This window comes from Tachysurus fulvidraco, chromosome 16 (genome assembly GCF_022655615.1).
Source record: "Tachysurus fulvidraco isolate hzauxx_2018 chromosome 16, HZAU_PFXX_2.0, whole genome shotgun sequence".
NCBI classification, from domain to species: Eukaryota; Metazoa; Chordata; class Actinopteri; order Siluriformes; family Bagridae; genus Tachysurus; species Tachysurus fulvidraco.
In genome coordinates, this window is record NC_062533.1 from 12,391,657 (window position 1) to 12,415,192 (window position 23,536).

Sequence of the window (23,536 nt, forward strand, 5' to 3'; positions counted from 1 at the left end):
TTTCTGATCAGATTACATTTACTAGGATTTCACGATACTATCACAATCTTGAGCACAGTGGCACAGCAGGGTTTATTACAACCTCAAAGCTCTAGGGTCTCTGGTTCATTTCTGAGCTCAGGTTACTGTGTGAGCTGTGCATGTTTTCCCCATGTCAATGTTCTTTCAATATCCAGTGTTCCTGGCGTTGACTCCAGATTCATCATTGTACTCATGTTTTATTATGTATTTTATGCTTTCTTAAATTAGCTGGGCTCCCAAATGGTGCAACAAATTAGCATTAGCGCTATTTTCTGGTGATCATGAGTTTGAATCCTGATGATGACACAGCCATCTGCCCACGAGTCAAAGCAGATTGGCCATGGTGGTATCCTGTCAATCACAAACACAACTCAAGATAATGCTTTTTTTTTCTGAGTGCGTTACTCCACCATGATGTTAAGAGATGTTACTGACTAGCTTCATGTTTTGGAGAAAGCACCCTCGCTGGTTGGTATCTATTAGAGACCTAAGCAGTTGGTGGGAATTGAACTAAAGTCAAAATTAGGAAGTAAATCTGAGAGAAATTCCTAACAGAAAAAAGAAATACATAAACTGGGAACATGTACAAATATTATGTGTTATAGTATCCACTCCCATTAGTAAGGAGTTTGTGATTCTCTCCCAGAATTACTGCTTAGTGAAATGTTCGATTTAATGACTCCATCCTACATACAGTTTTTGACCATAGAAACACACATTTATCAGTTTCACACTGTTCATTTATTATCACTCTATTCATTTATTATCAGCATTACTTTTAATTGCATTCTAAAAATGACACATTTCAAAAGCTAACCAGTGAAAGTAACTTATTAAGGTTTTATATTGTTATTCAGACTTGACATGGCCCGTATCTCACAACCCTGTCTGCCCTCCATTCACACACTCACAGCACCCAAAAGCCTGCAGAGTAGCTCACTACAGAGAGATAGATTTGGTAAAGAAAAGGTTGCTTTGATGACATATATAATTTCTTATTGTATACAGCACCACTGTGGGCTCCTCCATCATGGGGGCCCTGGGAAACCTGTTAATTAATATAGTATTGAACACATTCACAATTTTACAAGTTTACAACCTGTTGAATGACATACAGTGTATAGCACAAAGTTCATAGTTCAGGCTCATACCACAGAGCCATGAACAAGAGAATCACAAGTATAAAATCACAAGAGCAATTTGAACTTCACTGACTACACAGTCAAGACAACACAGCACAAATTCAAATGGCTAGAGCATAAGCACCTCAAAATAGAGCGCAAAATAGTGAATTAAAAATTAAAAATAGAAAAAATGGAAGCATTCTTCACTTTTTTGGAGACAAAATTCCTGGTGATTTTTTTTCTTTACAAAGAAAATATAAAAATGATGTAATGTTATTTAAAAGATTAGCAAGTGTAATAATGAACACATCTGATAAATCTATGATGAGAGTTAAATCACTATAAATAGGGTTGGAAAATAAATTTCTTCTGTAAATTCTGGAGTTCCAGTTCTAAGTGCTGTAAAGATAGTTAACATCAAACTTAAATAAATGTTTGCGTGGAAACATAAACTGTGCCATAGAAGACATACTGTCATTGTGTAATATTGTTTCAAATTAAATAATTTGATGGCCTTCATGTAATTTAAAAAATTTCAGTGGGTGTTAGCTAACGAATTGTAGCTTAATTACAGAATATTAATTATCATCATATATAAAATACTGAACATTGAAGGTGATTGTGTTCTTACTTATATTCTACAACTTTTCAGCCTTAATCTCTACATCAGCTTGAACCTTTAATTTGTCTTCATACCACATAGATGTTACAATTTCAAGAAAAAAATTTTTAGGCAAAATTGATTTTGATATGCTGCAACATAGCAACATAGGGATCATGACATCAGAGGGTTTTTTTTATTATTGGAATAAACTCATTTTGAGACTAATTGCCATCAATATTGGTCTGATTCAGATTCAAGCCCATAGTATTTTTTTCCTATATTAAATAGGCCTTGAACAAACATGCAGAACAGAGTAAAGGTAAAGCAAAGTAAAACAGAGGAAGTTTCACACAGTCTTTGAGTTTAAAGGTCCTTCAGTACTTCCTGTGTCTGTCATAAGGACGTCTCCACGCAGGAGCCGTTGTGATGGAGTAAGCGATGCTCATGGCTGAGGCAGCCATCGCTGCGGTGCACAATCAGCACAGGGAAGCGCAATGCATCCTGATAGGTTGGAGGAGATGGCTGGTGGTGCTCTGGGGCAGAGCTTTCATTCAGGCTGCCATATGCATGACCTATTGAAAAAAGACTCAGGGCACTGCGAGAAAAAATGGACGAGCCACTCAAGGCCCTACGGCAGCGCTCACAGTTCTGGGGGGAGAATGAGTCTCGGCCCGACACATTTGAATCCATCAGCACAGCCTCAGAGTAACTGGGCACCAGCTGCTGGTTGGAGCGGATGTGCCACTCAAGCTCGGTGCTATCGATTGTGTTCACCCTGGAGATCTGGTGGCAGTAATGTAAATAATTAAACCCGAACAGCTTCTCTACGTGGTAGTGAAGATAAGCTGTGCGATACTCGGTCAGAATACGCAAGGGCCAAGAGAATGTCATCACCGCTGCTGTCCAAAACACGCAGCGCCTCAAAAACCATGGCAGTTGACCTGAGATTACCATTACATGCTCCCTGAAGTCCACATTTTTAAGGTGCATGCCCTCACGAGCCTCCATGTAGTCATCCAGCCCCTCGTTTTCTGCGAAGAACCGTGCTCTCTGTGTCAGATAGGAGTTCTCTGACTCTGCGTTGGCAAAGCTAAAGCATTTGGTGAAGCGGAGTTTGGTGATAGGAAAGTCTTCCATGCCTGCAAGCTGCTTGGAGACGTCCTTCGCACCGCAGTTTCCATAATCAAACTCTGCCTCGGCTGCATGCGTGTTGACCCGTTCATGGTTCACCTGTGTGGAACTGTAGGCATCACTATTGCGGTAGCGGGTCACATGACGTGTGCGTCGCACATAGTGGTAACTGATGGCCCTCCACCAGATGCACGGTGTGGCCTGCTGCATATGCTGCACCCGCTCCACTATACTCTCCAAATCCCCTTTATACTGCAGGTTGAAGCGCATTGAACAGTGCCAACACTCCACCAAGTACAGCATATAAAGAGTAAATAAAAATGCCACAGGGATATAGACATAACCATCAGAGCAGGCACTGTCATGATACACCACCGTTCTGCTCTTGACGTTACTTTCGATGCTGAGTCGTGTCACCTTGGCCAAGCAGCACCATGTCATAGCGAATACACAACCATAAATGAGCAGTGTGAGTAGAAGGCATTTCCAGTGTGACTCGCGCCACACTGCCTCAATCAGTGACTGCTGTTGGGGCCTCTGCTGCATACGGTAAAACAGAGAAAAAAGAAGAGAATGGGTAGTTATTTAGTTATTCAGTCACTTAAGAGGAAGAAAAGGTACAATCTTAACTGACCTTTTTGTTCTAGTATGAGAACATATTTTACTGTATACCCAAATAACTCCTGTATGTCACTATGAATAAGAATATTTGCTAAATGCTGTAAACCTGAATGTAAATGTTAATGGAAGTTCTCACATAAAACATTATCATTGCTTCTTAGTTCTCTAAGCAAGAGAGGAACTATAATTTCTGTGGAGCTAAAGAAATCACTGTTATCCACTTCCTTCTTCCAATGTCAGACTGGTGCATGAATGTTTAAAATCATTATGTAGAAATAACAGAAACTTTTTTATTTTCAATGGAAGAGGTTTTGTATTTGAAAGAAATCATAAAAAGTGCCATATCCAATCACTCTAGGAAACATACTAAGCTGACACAGACCAAGGAAACACAATTTGTGGGATGTCAAATATGCATACTTATTACACAGCAGCTTATTACTAACCCCTGCGAATATATGACTTCATGACCATTTGGAAAATAAGTATATGTCACGAGTAATAATGGTTGTGTAACTATACTGAAATTGATTGTCTGTGGAGGTTTTCAGTCATCCAGGTCATGTTGAAGGTCTAGTTGCAATAAGTCTAGGTGACTCATCCATTTACAGCATTTGGCATCCAGGGGGCTTCATCACTTCTTCTGAATGATGGGAAATTTATTATGAACCAGTGTGTCTAAATGTCACGGGAATTCCCCACAATGAACCCCCTTCAATGAGAGGTAAAGTGATTAAAACATGATTAAAATCCACTTGACTTAGATTTACCATCCAGCAAAAGGTGCTTAGTCAGATATTTAAGCATCTTGATATAACCAAAGGGTTTGCACGGTGTTTCATGATAATGCTTTATGAGTGTGAAAAAGCCAGGGCTTTGGGGTTCTTCAAACAGCAGCAAGCTTTAAATAATTGATGCTGCTCTTCCACAACTCTCCTCCCTTCCTTGTCACATGAGCTTATATCACCCCCACCCCAACACATCCCTGCCTCTATCCCTACCCCATTGCACACCCAGCAGGAAAGGAGAGAACCCGTGACAAATGGCTCCTTCTCTTCACTCGTTCACAATTATGCAGTGTGCAAACGGAGCAAAGTGAGATTATCCTTCACTTTCATCTCAACTTACAGGCTTGTGATCACAGCTTTTGATAAGAGGAGCAGACTGTGCTATAAATTGAGATGTGTGTGAAATGGGGGAGCAAGAATTATAAGCCTGAAACCTGTCATCAGAACAGATTTTTTTTGTATTGTTGCTTACCTTTCTGACTCAAGTAATGTTTTTTAAGTGATAAAGAATTCTGGATACTTAGAATCTACACTGAGTTTCATTAACCTGCAAAACAACCACCACTATGCAGTCGAGATGTTTTGTTCCTAAACCAGTAGAAATGCTAATTACTACTCAAGTGTATAATTTAATGAGTTCATTCATACAGCAGATTGAATAACTCTCTTTACTCATTTAAAAAAAATCTATGAGAAAGAGCCAACTTGCCTAAAAATGACTACATGTCCATTAAACTGGCTACATATTTAAATACAGAATTGATTTTGAACTAGCTCCCAAATAATTGTTAGCTAGTAGTCTTATTATTTCCTATAATAACAATAAGAGTGAGCAAACGTGTATTTAGTCATCAACACATCACCTATAAAAGTTATTCCTTTTTACTCAAACTTTAACTAGCTTTCTAGATTATGGACTGTCATCTCTGAGAATGAAAAAATGAAGACTCTTAGAACAGCCGTCTTTCTTATGCCTTCTGAATGGTATAGCTTTTATACTGCGAGAACAAAGAGTGTTGCCTATCATGGCAGCCTCTTCCTAAATACACTGCACTGTGATATTTCACATTGACCATAATACGAGTAACGAGGTGAAGTGTGGTTAACGTCTTATACCACACAAAAAAATACATATACAAAATACATATACAGAAAAAAATTATTTTATTTATTAGAGTGACTGTATAGATTGTGTTTTTGTTTACAGGCACATTTAATGTTGTGGGACTGTAAACAAGTGCCTATAATTGCCATAAATCATCTATTAAGTCACATACGTAAGACATTAATGTCTTTCTGGAATAGCATATTTTTGCTTGAGCAGCATGGTATTAGTACAGAATCTGAGCCAACAAGGGCAAATGTCATAGTCATGAAGTACCCGGGAAACAGAAATATGACTAAAGGAAATAATACCTTATAATAATACCTTTTTTCTGCTCAGCAACAGTGAAATTATCTGGATTCATTTCCCACTCAAATCAACAATAGCTGCACCGTCTCTCTCAGTTTCTAACAAATCCGGATTGGATTCTAAAGCTGCTAATCTGTCCAAGAAAGCGTCTGTGATATTGGCAGCTTGTGCTCAGATTTTGCAGTGAAGTTCCTCTCTGTTTCTGCAAGCTGTTGTTGCTTCTGTTAAGTGTGCAGAGGAGTGAGCTGAGTGAGACGGCCCACTTTCCAGCAGATTATTTTAGGGCAATATCTGGGGCGTCATTTTATTGAAGCTGAGGGTGAACACTCGAACATTTTGGGGCTGCTGTATATATAAAATTGCAATTTATTTTTAATCAGATTTATTTTTATTACGTGATTGCAATATCATATAGACATAATAAGTTCTCGGTAATATTGAGACAAATGCACCTGTGTAAATCAGAGAACAGATCCAGAAATAGACTAGGAATGACACCAGGAACAATACATGGTAAATTATCGAGAAAGCGCATAACAAAGGTTGACATCCTGATGAGTATCTTTTCCTATGACACATATAAAGGCAGTTAATTTAAAGCAATTTTACCATAAATTGACTAGAGGAAAAATCTAAATTCAACAAAGATGCACAGTAGGAATATACTGTATGTAAATAAATTGAACTGGCTAAATGTGCTGAGGACCCTTGAGTGTGTTTTCCTTCTGTCCTGACCTTCATCTAACAGGTTTTTATCTTGATTTAATGCTTTCATTGATTTCAGCTTTCATGAGTATGTGTTGATTGAGTCTACAATGCAGAAAGCACTGTATGTTGCTCATCTGCAAAATGGTGTAAAATGTAAATATAAAATGTTTGTTTCTGCAAAGCCTCTAAAATGTACCCAAAGGAGCCTCGTATGGCACTTAATCCTGGAGACATTGTATCATGGAAAAAAGCATTTTGTAACTGATTTGATCAAGGCACAGTTGAGAGAAAGACAGAGACAACGTGCAGGCACTGCAACAGAGAAGAGGGTTTCTGAGCTGATTTCTGTATGCACACACATGCACATGCACACACACACCCTCAGCCTCTTCAAAACAGCAGTCTGGTGACATCATGAGATGCAGTTGTTACATTACCAAGTTACATTTTTTAGTACATGAAATGTTTCTATATACATATATGAAGATGATATAGATGTAGATGTATAAAACTATAATGATATTTTCTGCACTCCCTTAAAAAACATTAGCAAGAAGGAACATAAATGTATTAAATAATAAACTGAGACTCTCACCTCTTCTCTCCTTCTCTCGGTTTGGTCATGGGGAACTGAATTTGTGTTGTTTGGCCCGGATGATGCTGGAGACATGGGGGCGATATCTCTGATGATGATACTGATACTGGTATTGATAAGGATACTGACGCCTTGGGGACAAATGCAGGGCTCCACATCACATTACACCTTCACAACAAGCAGAACATCATAAAAACTTCAACAAAAGCAAAACGAAGCCTGCTGGAATATATATTTTGTCCTGTCACATACTGAAAAAGAGAAAACACAAAAAATATCAACCTTACCTGTTTTTGTTGTTTGTAGGGAAAAGGGCGAAGCTGTTAGCTATAAGAAAAAGCAGTTTGTGTAGAGGTGAAAAAGCAGCATTGTATATTTTATATATTCTGTTCTCAGGAAAATCCAGAAGAAAATAAAGATCAAAGTGATGAAGAAACGTTGTGGTGACCGAAAGGCTGGATGGATGTGATGAGCTGGTTTCGCTCAGGTGACAACAGGACAGGGGGGAGAGAGAGAGAGAGAGAGAGAGAGAGAGAGAGAGAGAGAAAGAAAATAGCATGACAGCTAGCGGAGCTTGCTAGCATCTCACCCATTGTTTACTAAGAGGTGGTAACCATAGTGACGCATCCGCCTGGACGCAGGCTAGTAAAATCCCTTGAGGTACTTAGGGACTAATGCACTAATTCTGAAGGGCATGTTAGTAATATAAACCTTGAAAAGCTAATCAGATAGCTTTAACAGTACCAGTTTGTATATATGGTTCAGATTTAACCCAAAAAAGCAAATAAAGAGCAAATGCTCAAAAGGGCAGCCGCATGTAATACATAAGAGATAATTTACTTCACACTGCATCAATCTTTTCTAACCGTTATGAAAAACGAATATTTGACTAAAATATGGGGTAAGATGTTTTTACTTTTACTTTGTCTTCATCTTAATTTATCATTCAATATATATCAATAACCCATAACTGGTATACTGGAAATGATGAATAACACCTATAAAGAGGTTATTTTGAGTTTATATGAAAATAATGTTGTAGACAACGAATGTATTATTTCCTCTAATGCCTTCTCACATGCGTATTAAACAGCCAAAGCCATTATTCATTTCGTTTATTTCTTATTTCTACAACGCAGACTTTATTTAACAAAATCAGTGTGAAGGCATGAATGCAGTAACCCACGTCTAAACTGAGGCAACAGCGCCTCTTATTGGCCAGTACTGAGAAGTCATTCATTCAGTCGGTAAATCAGTTCTTTGTCCACATAAAAGAACCGCAAAGATGTTTTTTTAGCATTGTTTTTAAGAACAGAAAGCACTGAAAAGTACGGGTCTACTCCTGTTAATCCCAGGATGACATTCAGGAAATGCCCCGTGTTTATTTTTTGGGGGAAATTGTCACCAGCTGTGGCATCATTGTTATTCATTATGCCTAGGTGTGGAGGATTAGAATTGTAACACCTTTTATGTGTTTTGTTCCAGGTCATTTCTGGAAAAATAGTGAAAATGTCACAGTTCACAAAGAACTCCAAGTGTTTATTTTGGTTGCCTGGTTACCATGACGTGGTTACCAGCCATTAATTTACTATAGTACGCAGAGCCCCACCCCCTACACCCCCCTACACCCCCACCCCCCAACTGGGAAATCCCAACAAAAGCAGCATGACGTTCAAAGACCGTGTGCACATCCATTTATAACCCACTAATATAGTTAATAGGAATAAAACACCTTAAAATAAACTCTTAAATCCAAATCCCTTTTTAGTCGTTGTCTATTTAGGTTAAATATGATATAATATAATATAATATATCATAGTATAATATAATATATAATATAATAATATAATATGATACTATATTATATAATAACATTAGTTCATATACAATTATAGAACAGTTTTAGATTTGTCCTACTTACAGTCTAAAATGAATCCTAATCCTAAATTTCCCTAAAATAAAAATGTATGGCCAATTTGATATAAAAAATAATTAAACAATTACAGTAACAGTGATACTATTATTGTGGCAGTAGTAGTTTGTCTGTCAACTCTGTGTGTGTGTGTGTGTGTGTAATAGGAGACCTTACCAATCACGTGTCCTTCAGACTTCCTTGTAGTTTTAATATTAAGCCCCGCCCCTTGTATTTTGAGCTTCCGTGTAACTAGTAACATTCAAAGCTCGTGAAGTCAGTCAGTAGTTCACCGTTTGTTGTTTGTCACTAGTTGGTTGTTTTTCTTTTCTCGCCCTAGATCGGTTATGAACGGGCTTTGTTGGTCTCCGTGTATTTGTACCTTCGATTTCAGAGAAAACAACTGGAGGTGGAATGAAAAACAGCAACGACGACAAACAACTAAAACGAACTGGTGTCTTTTCGCTGCATTTCGGTTGCCTTTGAACGCAGCGTGAAGCTTCTGCGTTAGTTAATTAATTAATTAGTTAATTACAACGCTATTTAATTACAAAGGGGCTAATTGATTAATTGATTGCTCGATTAATTAATTAATTAGCGTTGTGATTTAAACGATCTCTAAGAGTATCATGGAGAGGAGCGCAGGCGAAGGGGAGGAGAAAAACAAGTTTGAATTCCAGGAGGACAACAGAACCGATTCCGGTATCGAATCGTTCAGGTCTTTAACCAGAGACGATCGATGCAGCACCACGAGTTCGGTACCGGATCATCACAGCGTGAGAGAAGAGCCTGACAAACTAAGTACGGATGAGCGCTTGGACTCGTCTTATGGCTCTTCATCGTTGACCTCAGAAAGTCTGACGGATCTTCTAAGTAAATGCAGCGTTTCTGGGACTCGACCCGAACCGGACCAGCAACCAGTGGATTACACCGAAGAGGAGGGAAACCTGTTAGCAACCATCACAGAAGATGGAGACACGTAGGTTTTTAAATACATATTTACCCCGTGGACTTGAATAGAGCTGTTATTTCTGTAGGAAAATTACCTTGTATATTCTCTGTTGACTATATTAACTATATGGGTTTGGGAGGGTGGTGTAAAATGTTCACTCATACTTCACTTTAGTGTTTTGTTTTTTTTTTGTTTTTTTTAAACAGCACATTTACCTTTACAGCATTTAGAAGACACACTTATCCACAGCCACTTACATTCCCCCCCCCTCATTTTATACAACTAAGCAATTGAGGGTTAGGGGCCTTGCTCAGGGGCCCAGCAGTGGCAGCCTGGTGGATGTGGGAATCGAACTCACAACCTTCCGCTTGGTAGTCCAGCACCTTAACCACTCGGCCAGAGCCAGGGCAGAAGAGACTGCCTGGAGGGGCGAAAGCGACACAAACCCCTCAAAATGATTGGGTAACAATTTTTGTACGTTAACAGTTAAAATACAGAATATGTATATAGACATAAAGAGATTCTTAGAGGTATAGGTATATAAAGAGTCTTACTTCAAACCAGTTTTTAGTCATTCAGTGAATGGGCTTTAAAATTAACTGTAAACTGAGAAGGCCATAGACCACACTTTGAGGTTACTAAACAGTTAAAGCATGCAGTCAGAAACCTCCAGTGCTTTTTGGTGCACGCTGCAGTACGGAACCAGACGACAAGCTAAATGTGGGTCAGGAGTGTTTAAAGCAGTGCGGTATCTTCCCCACCTGCTCACAATATCTGAGCATAATGGAGATGTTTACAGGGCTGTTGTATTCCAGGAGTATGATGCAGAAACATGGGATAAGTCCTCTAAAATCTCCTCTGATCTGAGAAGTCTGTATGATTTGACCTTTTCAGTCACTCAGTCTGGCTTGGTTAAATTGGGGAAAGAAATACTGGATCCACCCTGAACCTTTTCTCTAAAAATCTGGACACTTGGGTTCTGAACCTTTTAACACTGCTGCATTACATGTACATAATTACATTATAGCCTCTCATGCTTTAACACCAGAAACCATGCATGGAAATGGGTATCTAGAACAGGTATTGGCATATCCTATTTTCAATTATTTGAAGCCTAAGTAGAATGAGAACTTGCAACCACATCTGGCTTTGTGAAGATTTGAAACCCCCCTTGTATGCCTTGTACAAGCAGTCAGTAATTATCTTAACAGATAATAGTCAGAGTTCACAATTATATTGGGTTAATGTATCTTCTCTTTTGTTCAATAAAAGGAACGGACACGTTTGTCTGGGAAAGTGGTGGACGGGCGTTTACATTAAGTGCTGTTTCAGATGTCATGATCTCATGTAGGCTAATCATGGCTTGGCATGGCACAACCTTCAGCAGGGTGTGAGAAGTGGCCTGTGGGGGATTTTTTTGTTGTGCTTTTTGTTGCTAAAAATTACCCATTGCAACTTCTGTACGGTAGGCAGCTTTTGCAATCCTGAGATAATCACATGCATCTTTCTTATAACAGGCATGTTTTCGAATCCTAAAAAAGAAAAGCCAATTCCTTCGAGTTGTTCACTGGATAAAATTTATGTACCAGTTTGTAAACCATGATGCACAGAAATGTACAATTCTGTGATCATACACACACACACAAATTAATGCATGTCTATTGTGCATTTCTATAAGGTTAGAGTTGAGTTGTATCGTAATAGATATGCTCTATTATATCCCTCCTCAATTGTACATCTGTTTTGTTTCATGGTCTAGTGAAATGTCTGTACTGATTCACACTCATGTGTTGATTACGTTGAAGTTCACTGAATCTAATATTGCAAGCAGTCTCACACACACACACACACACACACATACACACACACACACACGTCTAGAAACTCTGTCTCACTTATCTGTGAGCATCTGCGCAAGAAAGCAGAAGTACACATTGGCAGCGGAATTTCCCCAGCGCTCTGCTGGAAACACATTTTGATACCTCATTGCTGCAAAAAGAGCGTTTGTTTAAGGGTTTGAGGACTGGTGTATCAACATATGCACTTTTTTTTACTTGACCATAAAATTGTAGATTTTCTGAAAACATTTGTAAGTGCAACAGTAAAATAACTATACGCTGTCACACAAATGTGTTGCTAAATTATAGAAAATCTTTCAAGGTTGAAAATGAAATAAGCCTGAAACCTGATTTGGAGCATCGCCTGTCAGACATTTGGAGTTCTGCCATTCAAGTGTCTGAGTGACTGAAATTAGTCCTAAATTATACGGTAATAGGGCTATGTCACTGTTTTCTGTGCACTTATAAACATAGCATTGCTACACTCAAGGTGAGAAATGAACATGAGTCAACATTCTTAAGATTATGCAGTAACCATGTCGAAAAGGCAGCACTGCAGTCACTCTCTTTGAGTTCCTTCAAAATTTGTTTTTTGGAAACTTGATTTCAGTCTTTCAGGTGTAGAGAAGGAGCAGTTAGTGACTGTTCATGTACAACAAGGTTCACCTGCAGTCAAACTCATTTTATTTCTTTGCTACTCTGCCAAGAGGAAACATTCTGCTTAATTCCTTTCACCTTTTATTGATGGTATGAAAGTTCATGAAATCCCCAATCGCTCTTTCCAGGAGGTGTGATTTCTCACTTCTGGAAAGGACTTTCACTTCAGGACTGCTGGCAAAATACCTCTGAAAAATTCCTATGGTTCTTCCCAGTATTTATTATCTTTGTGAAAGTGAAATCATTTTTCATTGATACATGATTAATTTGGCTTGTACTCTACTGTATGAATTATGTTGGGGTTTTTTTTAGAGCACCACTTCCTGTTTGATTCTGGAGCTGTGGGAAGGAACGACTGATGGAGACGAAAAAAGTCACCATGTTTAAGAGCTGGTATTTGTTAACAAACTGCCAAATATGATGATTGCATCATTATACCATGTATCATTATCATAAATCAGAGGCATGTGGTTTTCGAAAAGGTTCATATTGTATAAAATTTTCATATCAAGATTTAATAACAGCACTTGACTTTTACTGGCCTACTTTTAACAAAAAACATTATTTCTCTGATAGAGTATATGTATAAAGTGGCGTATGATATATGCTATTTAGCAGAATTGGCACCCCTGGTAAAAGATGGCTCTGTAGCTCGATCCCACGTTTGAAATATGAGCGAGACATGTAATTGAAGTAAATAAATTGTAATGGAAGAAAGTTAGCAAAACTATGCAACACTTACTGTACTACTACACTTGTATTAGCACCCTTGCATTCAGGAGATTTTGCAGCCACCCACAGGAATTAGACTTCTCCTGCATTGCTTCATCTCATCTCATAGGTTTTTATTGGTGTATTGATCAGGGGACTCAAATAGTCATGAGGAAGAGCTTGATTTTTATATCCACTGTTGAATGTTTTGCATTTGGATATGTGATTTGGATTGCTATCCAGTACTTGATTGAGTCCATGGTGCCATGTATCCCAATATCATAATAACATAACTGGGACTCACCCATACCTGACATTAGGGATTAGTTGTTGTTGGAGTCGTGCGTACCCTCCGATTCTATTCACAAAAAGTACCTTGGGGTTTTTTTCTCTCTCTTCCCCAAAAATCTCATCTCAGCACCCTACAGGCCTTTATATCTTGGTTAGATTAAAGTGTATTTTTTTTACTTCTAGCACAGAAGAATAGTTTACTAATAATAGTAGATTTATATACTTGGTGAAATCTTCAACAATGATTATTAGCCTAATTTGGATAAGAGCATTTTTATTGAATCAGTCATTATCTGATTCATAAAGTCAGCAGACCTTTTTAGCTTTCTTATTTGTTGTGTATTCTTGATGAATGGCTAAGGGTTTTTTTTTGGCCTATGTGTCACTTCACATGTCTACCTCAATGAAAGAGGAAGCATGCTTAGGATTGAGGTTTTTTTAACAGTACTTCAAAAAGTAAAATAGAATTTGTAAAATGCTTCAAGGTTTCTTCCCACCTCCCAAAAATAAGCAAGTATGTGGACTGACGATGATAACGTGCCCTGTGTGTGTTTGTGTGTGATACATGTGGTGTATAGTGGTGCCCTGTGATTGAGTGCCATCCCATTTACAGTGTTTCCCTGCTTCATTTAGTGTTCACGCTCCGTGTTCACTCGAATTCCACTGTGACCCTGACCATAATAGTGTAAAGAGGGAGGGAGGGAGGGAGAGAGAGGTAATGCTTCAGTTACAGAATCTTTATTATAATTTTTAGGGGTGCTACAACTGATCTGTGGTTTTGTTAAACACACACTCCTTTTAAAAGCACCTCTTAATTTAAAATGCAGCTCAAGGGGCTTCTTAGAGTCATGTGTTTGTGGTTGTGAACTGTTTCTTGTGCTCTTTAACCCCTTTTATCATGGTGTTGGTTTCCTCTTTTGCATTCTGAATGGGGGCAGTTGATTTTCACCTGAACTTGTGGTTCTAATTTAACTACTTTGCTAAAACCTGTTCTAATTTTAAAGCTTGGTTTTCCAAGAACCGGATATAACCCGCGCTAAGCCGAGTGCCTTGATCTGACTTTGGTGTGTAGAAAACTTCCAGTGTTGCGCAACTCCTGAACCGCTCGCATGGGTGTGAAGAATTTCTTAGTATTATTTATTTACTCGTTCTTGTTCTGCGTCAACGATTGTGAAACACTTTCCAATGTTGGTGTGTGGTCTTCTCATTCATACGAGGAATGGGGAAGAGCAAATGAACAGATTTACTTATACATAATTTAATCCAGTGCCGTTTTGTTTTTTTCCTCTAGGTATCTTCATTTGGCTATAATCCATGAGTTGGAATCATTCACCCACCAGCTCATTAATCTATTCCCTAAAGAGGTCCTGGACATCCAGAATAATCTCTACCAGGTAACACTTCCTGCGTCCACCTGCACTTTCATGGGATTTGACATTTTGGTCTCCTACATTTGCTTTCAGTGACACGGCAAACCAATATGAAACAATAGGTCGTACTTTTCAGGATTTTTAGTGGTTATGGCAATTTTGTTGTAAGGGAAACTCCACCTTATGCTAGAAACATGTCATCAGTCTCAGGGGTTTCACACATTTCCATAATTTATTCAAAAATACTACTTCTATCATAGTTTCCATTCCAGAGATTTTTTACACTTTAATTTCCCTCAGCAGTGAATTTTTTCCCCCCAAAGTTGAGTAAATTTTGTGAAAGAGGATATAAAATGTGTGCTATGGGTTGCAGTGATTAATATGACCTTCTGTAACACACACAACCCAAACGCTCATCTTTTTAAAAACAGATTAGCATTAACACAGTTTAAGTTTATCACAATATTTATATCAGAGTTTCTGAATTAATAATGGGGACATGAGGAGTTCATTGTTATTTGAGAGGGAGCTGTGAAATTTCAGAGAAGAGTGATCAGCTAAATGGGGGAAGGTACAGTGAATATGAAGACTAGCTAATAGGGGTGTTATTTTTCCGACTTTTTTATTACTGTCCATCATTCTCTTTGTCGTATGTGCGTGTCATTTGGTGTGTGTGTTTGAAGAGTTGCAGGATGACTCAAAACAAATCACCTAAAAATAAAAAATGAATGGGTGTACAATAATGGATGTAAAGCCCACATATGTGGAGTGAAGGCATTTAGGTAGGCATTTTAATACTTATATGAGGAGTAGTTTATTATTATCATCTGAGTTATTTGAGAGGGAGCATAGATATTGCTGTGAAATTTCAGAGTGATCAGCTAAATGGGGGAATACTAGCTCATAGGGGTGTTTTTTTTTTTTTTTTTTTTTATTGCCTATCATTCTCTTTTTGTCGTGTGTGTCTGTCTGTCTGTTAGTTAGGTTGTGTACAGTGGCCAAAATTAGATGATCAATGCCATGTTGTTCTGTACATTTTGACACAACACAAGTGGTTTACACAGAGTGTTTTCAGTACAAGCTTGCAAATTGCAGGGGGTTGTTGGAATAAGATTTAAGGTTAGTTCCAGTGAAGGAGATTATTTTTGGAGAGTTGGGGGATGACTCGAAACAAATGACATCCTTCGGAGAAAGGATATTGACAAATAAAAAATTAATGGGTGTTCAATAATAGATGTAAAGCCCGTTTATGTGGAGTAAAGGCATTTAGGTAGGCATTTTAATGATGCACGACTTGTGTATTTCATTCTAATCATTTTATCCCATCACTTTTGTCTGAAATGCACTGACTGATTCACTATATCTCCAGTGTATCAGACATCATGTATCTAGACTGCTCGATTATATTTTGTGTAAGACGAACCTTATTTGTTTGGTGTGCTGTATCTGTAACCGTTCAAGAATCCTGGATGGCCACTGTGGTGTCTCAAAAAGAAGAGAATTAAGTGTGAAGCAAATCTGTTGAAGTCAGCACTTAATCATGTGACTAATGGAAATGTAGTAGTGCACAAAGCTTACCGAAATCCACGTAATCGACTCGGGGCTTTGGTCGGATTAGTCAGTAACACCTCAGCATGACAAGTGCACACTCTTAAACTGAGTAAGATGTGTAGTGGTGCTCTCTTTTTGCTGAGGTCTGTTCACTTTAGTTCATACTGTGCTTCTGTTTTCAATACAGTCGATGAGTTATTATGGTACAATAGTGGTTTACAAGTGGTACCTTTTTATTATATATACACGCACACATTCTCATAATTCTCGTATCTTACAATATTGTAAAAGAGGGAAAACTTGTTAACAAATGTAAAAACTTTCTTTACATGTTTAAAAGATACACGTGACTCCAATTTAAAATGTCTGCTATTATTATTTACTTGTTTATTGACTTGTAGTCTATTGTAGAATGTTTATCAGCCTGCAGCTCTAAAATATTTTAAATATTGTCGTGCCTTATAGTATTGTGGCATTTTTGAAAAAATGTACATGTAAATTTAAATAATATAAATACTAACACTAATCTGTAAAGTTGTTGAACTGATTTTCTCTGCCTTTTTTTAAACTCAGGCCCCACTGCACCTGGCCGTCTACCTGAACCAGATCCATGTGGTGAAGGCCCTGGTGGTGAAGGGTGCATGTCTAGAGTTTCAGGACCAGGATGGAAACACGCCGCTCCATGTGGCCTGTGAGCACGGCAGATTCGAGTGTGCTAATGAGATGATTCGTCAGGCTTCAGCCTCCATGCTCAAATCAGTGTTCGAGACACAGAACTGGAGAGGTAATAATACAGAGGACTGCCTTTAATAAATATCCATGAAATTCTCTAGAAACCATTTCAGCAATGGCTCATCATCTGTGATCTTTTAGACCTAGTAGTGACTGCCTAGAGCATCCCTGGATAGCTTGTGCAACAGCTTTTCTGTGCAATATAGTGTCCCAACAAAGAAACCAGTCTAATCATAAGGATCCTGTGGCAAGGAAGTCAACCGCAATCATTCTCACGAATAGAGAAGTATGTTTGTTGTGAGTGGTGACACTTCTGGTCTGATTAATGGGTGGTTGTTGTCGGGAAGAAGGCACAGCATCACTGCCCATATTGAGCTGACTGAACCATACACCAAACAGGTCTATAAGAAGGAATGAGATTTGTTATTTGGCAACCAGATGTTATTTGTGGCCAAATAATTGCTTAGAACGGATATTACTCTTAATATATTAAATAGTTCTTATCATATCAATTTTGTTGTACTTTTTGTCATAGTGGTTTTATCACTTTTAGATATGACGCAGAGAGGCATGCCTAAAATACCCGTACCCATGATAAAATCACTGAAACTTACACCCTCTCTTTTTTCTTTTTTTTCCCCCTTTCTTTTTTTTTTGAAGCTTAGAATTTGAGTCTATACCTTTTACTGATTTACCTGGTTATTAGCTACACACTGCAATGTGTATATTCATTGGCCAATTGGTCATGACTAAGTGACTGTTGCTCAGCAAATTTTGCATTCCACTTCTACCTAAAGACTAGAGCTCGTCTTTCTCCCATACACAGTGCGTTAAACATCCTCTGCCTTTCAGTTTCAATTTAATTCCGTTCAGTTCTATTTCTATAGTGCTAGCATTTGTGTTCCTGTTTGTACCCTTTATAATACACAGTTCTGCAACTATCAATTATGCTGTACTGAGAATGGTCCAATGTCTCAATAATCTCCACTCCTCAGTAATCCTATAGAGGTCTGTTTTAAACTTTACAGAACAACAGATGATTTTCACTTAGTGATTGTACACCTACAAAGCGATCTATGCAATCGGTGTACAGGATTAACTGATGTTCGTATGTGCATGTGGCTGATTCATTTACGTCCTAAGCAGTTAAGCAGCATAAAAGCAGAATATAGAGATCCTTATGTAAAGGTTTTTTAATGCTGTATCATTCAGGTTTGCTTTTATAAGTTTTCTGTGTATCAGTACAACTTGCCCTGGGGAAAAAGACATTAAGAACAGTACATTAAGTGCTGGCTTTTAGTGTTCACAGCAATAATGGAACAAGGAAGTGTGTGAAAAGGGTGGAATAAACATCCTCATTAACGTTGCAGTTTTAACTGTGTTCTTTTGTTTATAAGGTGATCACTACCAGTCATTTTGTATTTATGAGGTTGTTGGTTTATAACGGCGGCTATGACTGTTTTTCTGGCAATAATTGAAACAACAGCTTTAGGTTAAGACGCTTGTTTCCATAGTAACAGTGCAGACCTTCCACGTTATCTTAGCTGAATAATAAATAGATTTTATGAAAATGTGATGTGTAGGAAAGGCTTATAGGGAGGCTTGCACTTACAGCAAAGTTTTCTATGAGGACATGTTTATGTAACATTACAAAAGACTGACACCTGACACTTTTATTAATGTTTCTGCCACAGGGAAGTTTTCAGGACAAAGGAGTTCCTGCTTTCCAGTTTCTGTAACACGAAAAGCTGTTTGTCTTATTAACGTCAAGACTTTGGGCACATGGGGGGGGGGACAACCTGCTTTATAGCTGTTGTAATGTATAAGACAACAGTGACCTACTTATGTACATTCTATACAAATTACACTCAACGGATAATAACCTGCTTTATAGCTGTTGTAATGTACTGTACAAGACAGTAGGGACTAATTTATTGACATTCCATACAAATTACACAACATAATGGCTGATGGTATTTTATTGTTGTTTGATTAATGAAAAGAATATAAGGTATGCTGTAATAAACAGTGGGGCAGGTAGCAATGGTCCGGTGGATTCAAACCACCCTGCCATGTTTGATATAAAATGATTGCGTGGTTTTAATCTGAGATTTGATTGCTAGTCCCTTTTTTTGGAGAATTTATTTATTTTAATTACACATCACAACGTTTCACCTGATCGTGACGCAAATCAGTAGTGCTCCACCATCTACTGTATGTGTGTAGTATAATATTTAGGACATTAGATCCATTCCTCTAGAACTGTGTAAATCACCCTGTTATATGGCCCTTTTTTATATTTATTTAAAATGAATGCACCATTTAAGGATTTTATTTATTTTAATTATTATTTTTATTTATTTATTATTTTTGTTTGTTTTTATATCCAGGTCTGACTTGCCTCCATCTTGCCACACTGCACAAACATCACCGAATCATGAAACTGCTGGTGAAGAAAGGTGTGGACCTGAACCTCCAGGTGAGGAGTGAGGGGGAAAATTTTATCCCCTGGAATGTCGGTTAAAAAGACAGAGCTTTCCCAAAGATGCAATACCTGTTTGTATCTCATTGCTAGATGTGACCTCTCATGCCAGTGTCCTTAGTTGCACTTGTATGTAATGAAGTGTCGGTTCATAGGAAGAATAAGAACATAGATATAGCTTTTCTTTATTTTGTAGTCCACCCAAGTTTTTAGATCTACAGATACTAAAGTCTTGTGTTAACTCTTATATAAACATCACAAGCTGTAATCCTGCTTCCAGATGCTTTTTTTCCCCTTTTGCTGACTCTGCCACATGTCCTCCCTTAGGAGGGAACAAGTGGGAAAACAGCATTGCACATGGCTGTGGAACTGCATGATGTGGATGCAGTGACTCTGCTGCTAACCAAAGGTGCCAACGTAGATGCTGCTATGCTAAACGGTTGTACAGCACTCCACCTGGCAGTTGGGCGTCAAGACACCACCATCACCGGCCACTTGTGCCGGGCAGGAGCTGACAAAATGATTCGTAACATTGAGGACGAGACCGCATTAGATCTCGCCGACGGCAACGACAATGTAAGGAATTATTCATTTATACGCTGACCCAGCAAACCGCCGTAAAGCAACATGTCCAGCCTTTCTAAGCACAGATAAAGCATTCTACTTGTGTATCTCATATTTGTGCTAAATAATTCAAATCCATGTATAAGTGAAGCAGCATTCTAAGCATTGAAATTATCCAAATCTTGAGATTTCAGCCTGGTGGTTAGACAGCACATTGAGATCATTGAATCAATACAATTTCTAACTAAGAATGATTTTCACTTCCTCTTACTAGATGCTAAGTCACATGACCTGTAACGGCCATGCTGAACCTTTTCTGTAATGCAAATCAAAAACATAACTAGTTCTGATTTTTGTGTTGAACTCTTACTCCGAATTGAGATTTCACTTTTTCAGAACAGCTCAGTGGCACTGGATGAACAATCTTAATTCCGTGAAGTGCTCTAGTTTTATAAGAATTAGTCATTTGAATATAATATCTGCTCATTTCTCGCTGTCCCCTTTAAATCCCTAATGAACCTAAATCACTACTTGCATCCAGATAAGAATAATGCTGAATAATGCCACATGAAGCAAATTATGGTGCTTTTACAGATTAATGTCTGTAGGAATTTTGGGTCCTCCCCTAACAGTGGAAAGTAAGCGGGGGTAATACTTAAAAGCTTCATTCACACCAATCCGAAGGCTGATTAATTAAGACTGTTGTGGGTAGATTATATCAAATAGTGATGTATCATTGAGGAACCAAGGCATAATGTTTGCATGAAGCGCATCTGTTTTATCATATGCCAGCAATCATGTAAATGAAATGCCAGATTTATCTGGTCATCAAACTTGTAAAACCAGACCCCTGAAATGGAAAAAAATCAGTCCAAAGGTATTGAAAATCTAAACATTTCTGCTTACCAGTTAAGAACAGTGTCTGTGTTTTTATTTATATCTAATGTATATCTCGTGCACACACAGCTGATTAGTACCTAAACATCCAGTGAACTTTGACTGCAATCAGACTTGTTCATGTGCCACTTGGTTGAATATCAGTCACCATGTTTCATTTTCTCACAAAAAAAAAAATCAATACCATGTCTGAACCTTTTTTTGCTGTTTTTTTTGCCTTTTAGATACTTTCAGTACTACCATTTGATGACATCCAGATAATGGGCAGAACTGTCGGCTTGAATTTCTGAGTGTGGAAAGCGTCCCTGCTGCCCGAGAACTCTGGGGACTTCAGTTATTAAAATTCAGTTGGTTTAACTTTTTACAGCCTTGTCTATTCTCAGTGGAGATGTACTGAGTGTTAATTTATACACAGGTTTGGATGAAGTGTTCATTTTTCAAGTCTACTCCAAATGAATCTGCATGATGATCAGATTATTCTTTTATATTTTTGAGCATTGTCTGTTTTCTCGTGGTTTCATCTTAACCATTTAATATCGCACATAATGAAATGTTTAGAAATTCTAGCTGGAACTTTTAAATACCTCATAATACAATGGATACAGAACTAATAAATGTTAGGTTATGAAAATCAAATACAGCACTTAGTAGGTAGATAAGATAAATAGCACAATCGGGGTTTAGAGCACCACTCGTCTTTTCTGGTTTGGTGAAACGCCTTTTTGTGTTCAAAACTGACTTCATACAACAATTTTGTTAAATACGTTTTCAATTTTCCTTTAACTTTGTTAAATGCTTTCATTTCTCTTACATACAGAACTCATTGAAGTGTGACCTGTTGTGTGGTTACACCTTACTTTATTTTGAATTCCATGTAAAAGACAGTATTTTTGCTCAAGTAGAATTTCACTGGCTGCAAATCTTTTGTGGTGGATTTAATAATTTATTAAACGGCTACTTCTGATGCATATTAGAGCTACAGAAGGCTCCCCCACTAGCCATCAGCCAAGATTGAGCTTCAAGCTTCATGTTGCAAACAAATAATGATTTCACAGTTTCTCATAAATATCATTCAATAAACAATTTGTAAACATAACAGACATAATTGTATATTTGCTGTATTAACATGAATACATTTTGTTTTTTGCTCTTAAGCAATATTAGCTACCTAGTGCAAAACCAAAAAGTGTTAGTGTTTTTTTTGTTTCAGCCAAGAGTTTTTGTTCAAGGTTCTGTGGCAGTCCTGGCATTCAGTTCCTAGTGGAAACATTTGCAAATAGTTTCGCACCACCGCTGTAAAGTGTGCTTTGTTCTTTTTAGACTGATTTTAGTATAGATCAGCTGCCTTATGAATGTGTGATTGAAGGATGTTCAGTGATCAATCCTAAATACAATATCCATCAAACCCATCGCTGTCAGCAAATATATAATACATATTTTAATAGTTACCATGTAAATATATTCTGTAACATTTTATTCAAGTTGGAGTTAATATGCAGAAGATTCAAACATCTAGGAAGTTTGAGAAGCTGTGTATTTAGGTGTGTGTGTTGTTTTTCTCAGAATGTGCTCTTGTTGTTATAGTGTATTGTTGCCTTACAAACAGTTTTTGGAGAACCGGTCTTTCTAGCAAATTCACAATAATTAACCAGGATGCAGTTCAACTCTTTTTAAATGGTTTAACCAAGAATTTCAATTGCACATACAACACTCTTATGAACCATTCTTTTTAATGCCATTAAATCCACACTTGCAAGATGTACAGTTACAGAATTTTTTACGTTAGTCTTAAAACAAGACAGGATTATTTTTTTGTATTAAAGGTACATTGGCTGAAGTCACTTTGTAAGTTTGTATCTCAAATCAAGTGATGATTGTTAATTTTTTTTTAACCTTCACAAGAAAAAAAATACATTTTAAAGGCTTAATAAATGTTGATAAGGTATGACAAATATTTTTGGGGTTGTGTGTTTTATTTTCCCCTTTAGTAGTTTAGTGTGTTTTTTTTTTGTTTGTTTGTTTTTCATAACATATTTGTAAAAGGAAAAAAGCCAAATTTCTATGAGAATAAAGGCTGGAACCAATCAAAATAAAGAGAATTAAAGACTGGAACTATCCTGCATCTTTTTAATATTTGTGTTTCTACATTTTATTTTTTACAAATCTTTAGGTCGCCTTACTATTTTATTCCGTCAGACGTGACCTCTAGATTTAGGAATGTCCTTGTTCCTTATACTGTTGTATACACCAGGATCTAGGAACTAGTCCTAAATCAAAAAGGAAAGGAATTTTCTTATTTACTTGTCTTTATTTTAGCTTTTAATACCCGTTTTTGATATATCTGCTTTATTTGCTTTGTCAAATATTGTGAACTTAAAAATTGTGAACTTTTTATTATTAAAAAGTGCTATATAAATAAAAATATTCTCCTGAAAGTGGAAGGTAGTCTGTGTTTATCATCCTAATTTCCATATACCTTGCTGGGTAGCAAACAGCAGCATGAAAGGGGAAAAAGGTCACGAGGAACTTTGGACAAAAATTTCCTGTTTGTTTTGCAAGATAAAATCTCAGGT

At 37.5% G+C, this 23,536-nt stretch overlaps 2 protein-coding genes across 2 annotated transcripts; one reads left to right on the forward strand and one right to left on the reverse strand.

Annotated features, from left to right (window-relative positions):
• Nucleotides 1–1,790: 1,790 nt before the first annotated feature.
• On the reverse strand, nt 1,791–7,510 carry tmem151ba (transmembrane protein 151Ba). The gene is made up of 3 exons (XM_027166252.2): nt 7,294–7,510; nt 7,007–7,174; nt 1,791–3,420 (listed from the first exon to the last, which is right to left on the reverse strand). Exons 2-3 carry the CDS (start codon nt 7,079–7,081, stop codon nt 2,143–2,145), a joined length of 1,353 nt encoding a protein of 450 aa, XP_027022053.1. The 5' UTR covers nt 7,082–7,174; nt 7,294–7,510; the 3' UTR covers nt 1,791–2,142.
• A 1,594-nt stretch (nt 7,511–9,104) lies between these two features.
• On the forward strand, nt 9,105–23,075 carry nfkbie (nuclear factor of kappa light polypeptide gene enhancer in B-cells inhibitor, epsilon). Its single transcript, XM_027166253.2, has 6 exons — nt 9,105–9,897; nt 14,659–14,761; nt 16,862–17,072; nt 19,411–19,499; nt 19,830–20,078; nt 21,188–23,075. Exons 1-6 carry the CDS (start codon nt 9,548–9,550, stop codon nt 21,251–21,253), a joined length of 1,068 nt encoding a protein of 355 aa, XP_027022054.1. The 5' UTR covers nt 9,105–9,547; the 3' UTR covers nt 21,254–23,075.
• The last annotated feature ends 461 nt before the right edge of the window (nt 23,076–23,536 follow it).